Source organism: Octopus sinensis, linkage group LG13 (genome assembly GCF_006345805.1).
Source record: "Octopus sinensis linkage group LG13, ASM634580v1, whole genome shotgun sequence".
NCBI lineage: Eukaryota > Metazoa > Mollusca > Cephalopoda > Octopoda > Octopodidae > Octopus > Octopus sinensis.
In genome coordinates, this window is record NC_043009.1 from 10,839,395 (window position 1) to 10,852,143 (window position 12,749).

The 12,749-nt window shown below is 31.3% G+C and overlaps 1 protein-coding gene across 1 annotated transcript in view; it reads left to right on the forward strand.

Annotated features, from left to right (window-relative positions):
* Window positions 1-7,539, forward strand: part of LOC115218507 — a 98,141-nt gene extending 90,602 nt beyond the window's left edge. Inside the window, exons 8-9 of the mRNA XM_029788366.2 lie at window positions 4,271-4,448; window positions 5,432-7,539. Coding sequence (XP_029644226.1) covers window positions 4,271-4,448; window positions 5,432-7,476 — 2,223 coding nt within the window. The 3' untranslated portion in view covers window positions 7,477-7,539. The remainder of the gene's footprint in view (window positions 1-4,270; window positions 4,449-5,431) is intronic.
* The last annotated feature ends 5,210 nt before the right edge of the window (window positions 7,540-12,749 follow it).

Consider the following 12,749-nt stretch of genomic DNA (forward strand, 5'->3'; position numbering starts at 1 on the left):
ACTGTGAACGTAGCTAGAGTGATTGGTCAATACCAGATCCAAGATCGTTTTATTCTGTCTCGTTGGTTCAAGCACTAGCTGAGTCAGGAAATACTCATCCATCAGATTAAAGAGAAGTTCTGCTGCTGCTCTATCTGATGTAGAGCACTTGCCTAACTTCAGAGTATTTGTGGGCCAGTTCACATGAGGGAGGTTAAAATCACCCATCACTAGTATGTTTCCGGAGTGGTACTTCCGAAGGAAGGACTTGACTTTGCTAAGGCACTCTTCAAAGTACTTTAGAGGTGCCTGGGGAGGCCTGTAAAGACCAACAATGGTTATGTCCTTGGCTTTGTTGTATAGTGATACCGATTCACAGTAGCCATTGGAAAATATGTCCTTGGCATCAAGTGAAAAGGAGTCATGGATAAAGATGGCTGTCCCTCCCTTATTTCGGTCTGTGCGATCCGCACGAACAATGGTGAAATCTTTTATTTTCACCTCTGCGTCCATATGGGTGTTGTTCAGGTGAGTCTCGGTAAGGATAAAGAAAGGGAAGCAATGTGCCATTTCGGCAAGCCAACTCTCTATATATGGGATCTTCCATTTTTGGGCAATAATTGATGGGTTGATGCCACGTACATTTAACAGGAATGTCGAGTTAAGGGAAGTTGGTAATGGGTGAGTGGTCCTTGTGATTTGCATAGATGGTTGGTGATAGCTCTCTGGATCTCCTGGCTTAGGTCGGCCTTCATATTTTCTAGGTATGTCAGTAATAAAGAGTTACTTGTTTGGTTTGCCACTTGATCAGAGGATACATATTTCATGTTGGCGTTATTTGGTGTTTTTTCATGGTTCTGTCTACGTTGTTTGATTGTAGGAGGGGAAACATGGTTGTATTTTGTTCTTGTTGTTGTCCTAGATTTCCTCTGTTCCTGTTTATATTTATTCTGTGATCGTTTTGTGCCCTTCAGTTGGTTGTGATTGCATTCTGGATTCAGGCACATCCTTTGTGAAACAGAAGTTTGGCACAGTTTAGGATGGAATAAGGTGCGTCCATTGCCTTTTATGCATCCGTATTTAGGATCAAAACCATGGATTCTGTGTATGTTTCGAAGTCTGCAAAATTCCTAATTCCGAATGAATAAGGAGTCCATATGCAGCTTTCTCGTCATATGGACTCCTTATTCATTCGGAATTAGGAATTTTGCAGACTTCGAAACATATGTCGAAAATAAAATAAAGGAATTTTGTTAAATCTTCGCTCAGCTCCATTCTTTCCTATACTTAAAATATTAAATTAAGCTTCAAATTTCCGCACTAAGGAACGGAGTATATGCCCTATGGTCGTAACTTCAACCGTGTTCTTTCTGTTGTGAGTTTGCTACCAGGTATCGGTTATCTTTCGAATTATCCGTAATAAGATAATTATTTATCTACTTAAATATATATACATATATTATACATACGCATATAATATGTATGTATATATATTATATAGATAGATATATGTACGTATATATGTATATATATGTATAAGTAAATATATATATGTTTATATATATAGATATATAATATATATGTATATATATGTATAAGTAAATTATATATGTTTATATATATATAATATATATGTATATATATATACATACACATATATATATATGTATAATATATATAGATAGATATATGTACGTATATATGTATTATATGTATAAGTAAATATATATATTGTTTTATATATATATATATATATATATATATATATATGAATATATGTATAAGTAAATAATATATATGTATATATATGTATAAGTAAATATATATATGTTTATATATATATATTATATATGTATATATATGTATAAGTAAATATATATATGTTTATATATATATATATATGTATATATATGTATAAGTAAATATATATAGTTTATATATATATATTATATATAATATATAATATATATATTCTTATATATATATATATGTATATATATATAATATAATATATATATATGTATATATAATATATTATATATATAATAGTATATATATATATATATTATATATATATGTATATAATATAATATATATGTATATTATTATATATATATATATATGTATGTATATATATATATATATATGTATACATATATATATATATATATATATGTATACATATATGTATACATATATATATATATATGTATACATATATATATATATATATATATATATACATATATATATATATATATATGTATACATATATATATATATATATATGTATATATATATATGTATATTATATATATATGTAATATATATATATATATGTATATATATATATATATATATATATATGTATATATATATAATATATATATATCTATATATATATAATATATATAATATATATATATATATATCTATATATATATATATATATATGTATATATGCTGTTGCCGTGAACATTACCGTAAGTAATGTACACTCAGTAAAGGGACTGGTGTTCGGAAGGGAACAGAGCTTTTCACAGTCCTGTGGCTTGTCAGCCCTTGTCAAACTGTCTCGCATGGAAAACAAACGTTATATGATGTTGACGCTGGTGGTGCTCTACCTGCTCCTGTTACCGATTATGGTATATTAAATAGACCCGCAATGACCCTAGGCACTACATGTTTTTTCCTTTTCTTTATGACAGTGAGCTATTTCATCACTGAGTACGCAACATACACATATCGTCAGCCGCAGTTCCACTTAAGAATATTACTCGCTTTGTCACCACGAACAGTTGACAACGCTTGTAACTGTGGTATAAATCAATCGTTAACTAACAAACGAACAGAGCCATCATTTTCTATATCAACAAGAAATAACTGTCATATAATATTAGGACAAAATATATCTAGAGACTTCTGCGAGAATATTAGCAGGCCTGCTTAAATAACAGCTGGTAAATGTTCAATTGATAAATACGCATACATTTTGTGTAAGAGAGACATTTCATGTAAGCAAGACATTTACTAATTGAAAGACACATTGACACAAATAATTGTCGGGGCTATAATTTCATGTCTGTTTGAGTTATAGAATCTAGGAACATAGTCACATCAAATATCAAGATTTTAGGTAAATATGAAATTTAATTTTTACTAAATGTTACCTCGCGTGACATGAAGATGCTTTTGTAAGTAATTACTCCGTCAGCCGTTTTTGCTCAATATGTAACACCAGTTGTGTCTTGAAGTATATACATACATACATAAATACATATGTGTGCGTGTGCTGTGTGTGTGTGTGTGTGTAACTCATCGGGGGTAAAGGCGTTTGTTGGGATCTAGGTGATAGATGCTTCAGTTGCTTTGCTTTCACGTTCGTTAGTTGGTGTGTGAACCTATCTATTGATATATCTTTCCAGTGAACAGATCGCGAACGAATGAATCTATTCAAGATAAATTCTGGGAAATGCTGATTAACAATGGAAGGGAAATGCTGAGTGGTTGTTTTGAGAGTGAGAGTGAGAAAGAGAGAGAGAGAGGGAGAGAGAGAAAGGGAGAGAGAGAGAAACTTATACTTCATCTTATAATGTGACTATAGTTGTTATATATGTTAAATGTTCTCCAGAAACATATTGAATTCCGTTTCTGTTTATTGATTAAATTACTAGAGCAGAAAACTATATCCGATAAAAATAGCACATAAATTAAAGCGAAATATGATATTAAACAAAAAACTAGGATAAAATATATGATGTAAAACAGAAAGGGAAAGTAATATATTTTATAAGGATAAGAGACTTCTGTGCACAGAATACTTTGTCAAACTATCACTACTGCAAACATACTACACGATCTGCATGAAAACAAATTGCTAAGAGGACTTGATGTGTTCTGAAGCTTTTCTATAATTTTTGTTGCTTCCTTCCCCGATCAATCCATCCTGATCCAGGTGATGCATTGATCAAAGACTTTCTAGTCGCGACCTTACCGTAATTTTACAAGCAGCAATGACACCTAAGCATTTATTATTCAATGTGTTTTCTCTCCTCTCAGATGATACTGTGTGATTTAAATGCAGATTGGCTGCTATATCTAGCCGAAAGAGCAACCGCAGAAATTCCTCTGTTAGCTTGTACTACAACACATGATCATTCGCTATAATTTGCATGTGCTCTCAATTCTTCACCGTCGTATCGATTCTATTCTCAGTTCTTGTATAATACACTGATTATGTATTGTTTATATTTTGTACTGCTTTCAACTGAAATTTCTTTCTGCTAACCAGGCTACATGCAGTGTAGGAAATGACTCTTCTTTGTTTATCTGCGAATGTATAGAAGGCTACACTGGTAGATTTTGTGAAACTTCAAGAGACAACTGCCAACAAAACAACTGCCTTAACGGTGCAACCTGCATTGACCTACAAAGCGGTTATGACTGTCGATGTGCTCCTGGTTTTACTGGTAAGTAAAATTCTTCCATGAATGGCTTAATTAATTAATTAATTTATTATTAATATTATTACCAGAAGTCAGACTATTGTTATCAGAATGTAATAAAAATATATATAGAAGTTAGCTTTACATAAAACGCATTCATATATTCTCATGTAATCCATAATTGTACATTCTTAAACTGAATCATATAATCTGAAACGCATCTCTTCAAAAGATTCTATGGTAATGATATATATATATATATATATATATATTATATATATATATATATATATATATATATATATTGTTTTACCTTCTAGTAAACTATATAGTTAATATCGGATCTTATACATATGGAACCTAATAAACTCGAAGTTTAGTATACTTTCAAAAGACGAGCAAAGATTTACATAACCCAGATATTTTAAATTTGTATGCTTAGTACAGTCTTGAAGATAGTCAAAACAATAAAAAACATATCAAAAGCAAAACAATGAGAAATACAAGCTCTGATGCATAGAGTTTAAATATGGATGTCATATCAGTTGAGGATCAATTGTTAAATACATGATTTCTTTGAAATTGTATTCTCTTCAAAGCTTATGTTTTAGAATAAGTTATGGTGAGTACAGACGTTATAGCAACTAATATAATAAAGTAAAATGCAATAGATTCAAAATCTGTGTCATAGTTTCAAATTTTGACCTCAGACCAGAAACCTCGGAGGAGGGGTCAGTCGATTACATCGACCCCAGTACTCAACAGGTACGTATCTTATCGACCCCGAAAGTATGAAAGACAAAGTCGACTTTGGCGGAATTTAGAATCAGGATATAAAGACGGATGAAATACTGCTAAGCAATTTGTCCGGCGTTCTAACGGTTCTGCCAGCTCGCCGACTTCTGATAGAGTAAAATGTTGAAGATAATGTATATATAATAACCTTTTTTGATTGTATAAACTTAAATAAAATATATTCTCAGCTATGTAGTATTGATTAATTCTAGGTTCGAGATGTGAAGTCGATGTTAATGAATGTAGCAGCGACCCGTGTTTACATGGTGGCATTTGTTACGACAGAGTGAATAGCTTTAGATGTGATTGCCCGAAGGAAACCAGTGGAGAAATGTGTGAAGATAATTATCTCTCATCATCAATTAGCGTTACTACCGAACGTGACAGTAGTCATCAATATACAGTCAAATCTAATTCCTCTGACGTAATATCTACAGAAAAGCAATCTGTAGATATATTTATCCCAACAAGTACAAATACCAGCATTTTAAAAATATACACTACAGAAAGCACCCAGTTAAACGTAACTCAAGAATTAAATCAAAGTGGGACAATTGAATATGGATTAACCACCAATTCTTCTGATTTTCTTCTTGATAAAAGTAACGCCACCTTAACTACAGTATCGTCGGAATCTCATACGGTTAAATATAACTCGAAGGATATCACTTCAGCAACAGAAGGCTTGCTTTTGGCAACTATCAATGCTTCAAATCCACAAACTGTTGAACCGTTTTATGTGCCTGTCACTGTAGTCACAGAGAAACCCATAGTGGTTACTGATTGTTTGGTTATCAAAACATTCCGATCCAATAAACTAAACCAGATACTCTCACAAAATAAAAAATACACTGTTTGTTGGTGGGTCTATGATTCCATCTTGCCACCCATGTCTAACCCTGGTACAAGATATACTGAAAACCAGAACGAAGCGTATATTTGGTTTGAAGACACTATGAACGATTTATTGCCTTTAACTTCAAAATCGACTGCAGTAAATATAAACAGAGACGAAATATTGTCATATTTAAAAAATAGTTTACAAATAATTGATAACAGCTCTGAAAATAAATTTTCACACAATTTAGTTGATACACCATGTATTCAAATTTGGATGAAAGCAAAACGGAGAGGATACGGGTATTTGAACACAAAACGGGGAGATCCAAATGTTGAATATAAAAGCAAGTTGAATGTTAAACGAAGATTTCTATCATCTAAGATGCTTTACTGCAAACAAAACTATAACTTGGCTGTTACAACAGATACAAAAGGCTTGCGGAATGAAACGAAACAAGCATCAATATTGTCACAGTCAACGTCTATGGAGAAGGAAACTACGAACATATCGACATTACCACAGTCAACATTATTGACGAACAAAACCAGATACATAACAACATTACCTCAATCAACGTTATTGACCAATCGCTCCACACGCTTGCCAGCATTATTAGAACCAACTTCATTGAAAACGAAAACCATGCGTATATTAACAATATCGCAACCGGCGTTACAGATAAACGAAACAATTATTATGCCAACAATATCAGAAATAATTTCGCTGAATAACAAGAGCTCACAAGTATCGAAACTGCTACAAACAACGTCAGGGATTAACAAAACAATACACATGACAAGACATGCTGTTTCCACCTCACCGAAAGAAACGACCACTGTCGGAGTAAGACGGTTTCACTTACTTCTGAGGAAACTTAACAGAACTCATTACCAGGAGCGCTTTTCATCAATCATAAACAGAGATGGCAACAAACCAAAAATGGTGTTGACCGTTCTTCGGACAGCCAAGAGAATCTACCAGGTTGGATCTGACTCAGCTCGTAAAGTTTACAGAAAAACAAAACTTCTTCTGCATATGACATTAAAGCAACTCTCTACAATTTGGATTTCCGTAAAAACTTTTGCAGTTCAACCGATCTCTAAAACTCAGGAAACTATTAGACAGACATGGTTAAAGGTTAATAAAGCATTCACTAAAACTCGCCAATTATTACAAGATGCTTATATGTTGGCACGGAATAACTTCAAAAATATTTATCAACGAATGAAGGAAAACACTTCAAATCTGTCAAGAGACAGCTATCAGAAATATTACAATTATTACAACAGCTATAGCAGAAAAATTAACAAAGTATCGAGATATTTTTCGAATATGTATAAAAATTATACAAATAATTTGCAGAAATATTGGGAGAAATTTAATAAATATGGCAACGTTAATAACAAACGCCGTTGATGACAATGTTTCTCTCTCACCATCACTTCAACATTCTTTCTTGGTTTCTGTCTGTCTTTCTGTGTCTATATATATATATATATATATTATATATATATATATATATATATATATATATGTGTGTGTGTGTGTGTGTGTGTGTGTGTGTGTGTGTATGTATAAAACAAGAAGACAAAACTTAAATGCTCTAAGAATCCTATTCTGAATAAAAAGAGAATGTGTACACCTTCATGATAATATGCTATCGGTTTCAATTGTCAAAGAAAATCTAGTCATGAAATAAGAAAAAGGAAAAATAATTTGAAGTAAATTAAATTAATCTGTGATGAATGCAATTTTCAAAGTCCATTTGTTTATCATAGAAAAAGCACATGGCTATAGTTGTTTGTTTCCCACCGGTGGTTGATTCCTCAACATATTAATAGTAACAGTTTAGCAGTCACATATTATTACTCTTTGTAGCAGAACTGGTCACTGTTCCTTATTGACAATGCTGATATTAAAGAGCGGTTCGTAATGCTATGGTGGTAATTTCAGAAGTAGCAGCAATAACGGAACAGGTGGTGGTAGTTGTGGCAGTAAGTGCTTCAATAATATAAATATTTTTAACAGCATACACACGCACACACACACACACATACACACACACACACACGTATATGGAGATAAGAAGTTTATTCTAAATCAGGAACGTATACAGGGGAAATTGTTTTGGGGTTTGAAAATGCTCCTGTATCTCAAAACCTATAGTATCGTCCAAATTTTATAATAGATTTATATGAATTTTCAGCGAGCATATGACCATATATTACTGTCTATCTCCGTGAAACTCATAGGAATTTCTATGAATATTTGATCGTTGAAACATTTTTTCCGAATTTTCCCTTGAAACGTTAAACTCTCCTAAACCCTTTTCTCATTTAATTTTTTTTTTATATTTACCATTGATAAACAAAAGAATTGTCGAAACTGGTTTGATATTTGAATAAATTCTATTACAAAATTAAAAAACGACTACACGTTTTGATATTCAGGTGCATTTTCAAACGCCAGAAGGAAATTCTCATATATATATATATATATATATATATCAATAATAAAAGGGTAAAATTAATTAATTATTAATTAATTTTACAAGGTAGTGTTCAGTATGTAAAAATACCATTTACGGTATATTTAAAACATTACGTTATATAATTATATAACGTGTATATATATATATATATATATATATATATATAAAATTGATAATCATTATTAGGTAATACATCGACTCATCAGAGAGAAAGAGGGGGAATTTCCGTGTAGTCAATCGAATGCTATTTAAAAATATGTGAAAAAGATGTTGTTTAAAAGTTACTGGCGTAGATATGCGTCGGTACAATCTTGTGCCAAAAATTTTGAAGAAAGATATACGTCTGTGGTAAAATTCTCAGCGGTAATCCATTATGGCTGTGCGTAATATAAATCCCATAATTCAGTTCTCTTCAATGTCTAATTCATAAATGCAGAAAATAAAGGAATTTAAATTTTAGCCTTTTATATTTGTATATATAAAACTGGAAGATGTCGTTATATTTTATACAAACGTAAAAATAGCCGTTTACTACCCCAATATAGAGCAAATTAATACATCCACTCTATGCAGGTCTCTGAGGATTTTTGGGAGGATATTAAAGATTTGTGAGCCCTTGAAATCCGGTTGTTGTTGTAACTAGTCTTGTATCTTGATGGCAATGTTGGGAATTTTGGCACTATGCAGTGTCGCTCCGTTCTGCACTTTCTGTAACTTTCTTTGTTAATACTTATTACAAGTCCTCCTAGCATTCTCCAGATGTGCACATATTTCCCACCATCGTTCTAGAGAGTTGTGTCTTAACTGTTTTTCCACCTTTTCCAGTAGCTGACACGTCACAATGAGACGATCTACTTTGTGTAACTTCGCTGGATTATTTCAATATGTTTAAGCCTGCTAAATATTCTACCGCTTGCATTTGCCGAACCGCTAGGTCACGGGGATTCAAAGACACTGACACCGTTTGTCAAGCAGTAGTGATGGGTAAACACAGCAGAAAGATACACACACAAATACATAGCTATACACTCACACAAATAGCTAGCTCCCCTTTATATATATATATATATATATTATATATATATATATATAATATATATATATATATATTATATACATATATAATATAATATGCATATATTATATATATATATTATAATATATATGCATATATATATATATATATATATATTATATATATATATATATATATATATATATATTGTATAAAAGGGCTTAGTAAATAAATTACTTTGCCACATACTGAACTCATTAGAAATAGCAGCCAAAAAAAGTTTTTTAGCCATTTCTAATACTTAAAGAAAATTTCTCTCAGATAGTGTTTACTCAAAATGCTCTGCATATATATATATATCTATTTATATATATTATATATATATATATATATATATATAATATATATAATAAATATAATTATATACATATATATATTATGTGAAATAGAAAGATGAATAATCTTGTAGTAGATTAATCAAAAGTTTAACCGATACCTAGTAGCAAAATCACAGCAGTAAACAGCACGGTTGGAGGTACAACCATCTGGCGTTGCAACCGTGCGTTGGTGCGGATAATTGAAATTTCGATTTGTTTTTGCTCCGCCTCTGTTCTGTTTTTGTTTTTCCAACGGATTTCCTTTTTTCTTCCTGAAGAGAAGACACAATATGGTCCCATTATTCAATCGGATTTTGGTAATTGTGCCTTTCGAAACACATGTAGAATGAAATAAAACGATTTCTTTCAATCTGCGTTCAGCTCCATTTCTTCAATTCACCAATAATGTTTTATACATAATATATATATATATATATATATATATATATATATATATATATATATATATACATAATATATGTATATATAATATATGCATATATATATATATAATATATATATATATATATATGTGTGTGTGTGTGTGTGTGTTTTATTTAGAGATAGCAGTCCTAGTCATCACACCATATAAAAGAATTTTATTTTAATACTTACTACTCATTTCTAAATTTCTCTGCTACACGTGTTTATCGAGGTTCTTTTACCGTTCCTTAAGCACGCAGTGTTTTACAGTAAGTATAAAATACAATTCTTTTGTATGGTGTGATGATGGAGACTGCTATCTCTAAATAACATATATTTCCTCATTGTGAATAATTCTTTTATTTGAATTCCTGTGATGCCGGAATTTTTATTCCCTAATAATAAAATAAAATTTATATTATACATTATATATATATATATAATATATATATATATTATATATATATATATATATATATATATATATGTATTATTATATATATATATATATATATATATATATTATATATATAATATTATATATATATATATATATACGGAGATGTACTTGCATAGCAAGTGATTTGATCTGAGATCGTGTGCTGGAACGAAAATAATTGCAGCGTGGAAGGTGTTTGTAAGCCATTTAAGAAACACACAAAAGCCGTTCGATTCACTTCAACATTTAAGTTTAATTTGTCGATTTTTGTCAGTGAACAGGTCGCGGATTTTAGCGACGAAAATATTTTGACAAATTAGACTTAAATGTTGAAGTGAATCGAACGTCTTTTGTGTGTTTCTTAAATGGCTTACAAACAATTCCACGCTACAATTGTTTATATATATATATATATATATATATATATATATATATATATATATACATTATATAGGCCTCTTTCAGTTTCCGTCTACAAACTTCACTCACAAGCCCGAGAAAACACTTGGCCAAGGTGCTGCCACGCAATGAGACTCAAGCCGAAACTATGTGGTTGAGAAGGAAGCTCCTTGTCTTCCAGTCACGCCTGCGTCAATATATGTACGCACGCACACACACACACACACCACACACACACACACACATCCATATAAAATATGTGCTTGTGTGTGTTAGAGGTGATACTTAGAAATTAAAACGAGCATTTAGTGATGTAAAGAATCGTAAATAGTTGTAAGATTGATATAAATTTCAATATGGAGATTTACTGCGAGTTGAAATTTCTCTTCAGGGGACTTATTGAAACAGACTAATTATACAGGAAAATGTTCAATATATAGTATTGCGTACGCAAGGTGGGGGAAAATTATTTATGTGCGAAGAGTGTTCTAAGTTTGGCCTGCTGTCAAATTGTAGTCGTAAATTTAATTCTTAGTTCTGGAGTTGAAAAAGGTCTTTAAATAAATGTGGCAAAGCAAATAAAATCTTTCTATAAATAGTGGATAATTAGTAAGTAATTCGGATTGTAATGAAAAGCCTAAAAGTTCTTTAAAGTCTAAACATTATGGTCATCCAGAGTTGAAAGTTCGTAATGGTTAGCTATGGAAAAAGTGCTTCCAAAGAGTGCATCTGTTCTGCATGTACTTCATATACATTCATATGTATGCATGTATGTATATATGTAAATATGTATGTATAATATATATATATATATATAATATATATATATATATATATATATATATATATATATATATATATATATATATGCATACATATACAAGTGTTGGACACAATAAAGGAAACACCTTAACATTTCAAGCAAATTTATTTTAATTTTGGACAGGACCACCTTTGGTAGTAATTACAGCTTGAATTTTATGGACTCGTACAAAGTTTGAATTGTTTCAAAAGCAACTTTTGTCCATTCTTCAACTAAAACAGTCTCCTGTTCTTGTAGTGATGATGGTGGGGGATATCGACTCCTTACTTGTTTTTCTAAAATGCACCATAAATGTCCAATAATGTTCAGATCTGTGGACTGTGGTGGCCAGATAAGATGTTCAACTTCACTAGAATGTCCCCCGTGCCATTCACTAACAACTTTAGCTGTGTGAACTGGTGCATTTTCATCCTGAAAGATTGTGTTTACCTCCTTTAACAGTCACGCAACTATTGGATGAATTTGTTCAGATAAAATGCTTAAATAGTCATGACTATTAATTCTCCTATGAAGGGAACCCATTGGACCGGCAGATTTCCAAGATATAATCCCCCAGATAATCACGGATCCTCCTCCTTGTTTAACAGTTGGAAGAAAGCAGTGTGGGTCAAATGCTTCTTTTGGCTGTCTCCATATGTATACTCGGCTGGTGATCGGAAATAGGGTAAAGGATGACTTGTCTGAGAAAATAACATTCTTCCACTGATCTAGGGATCAATTGT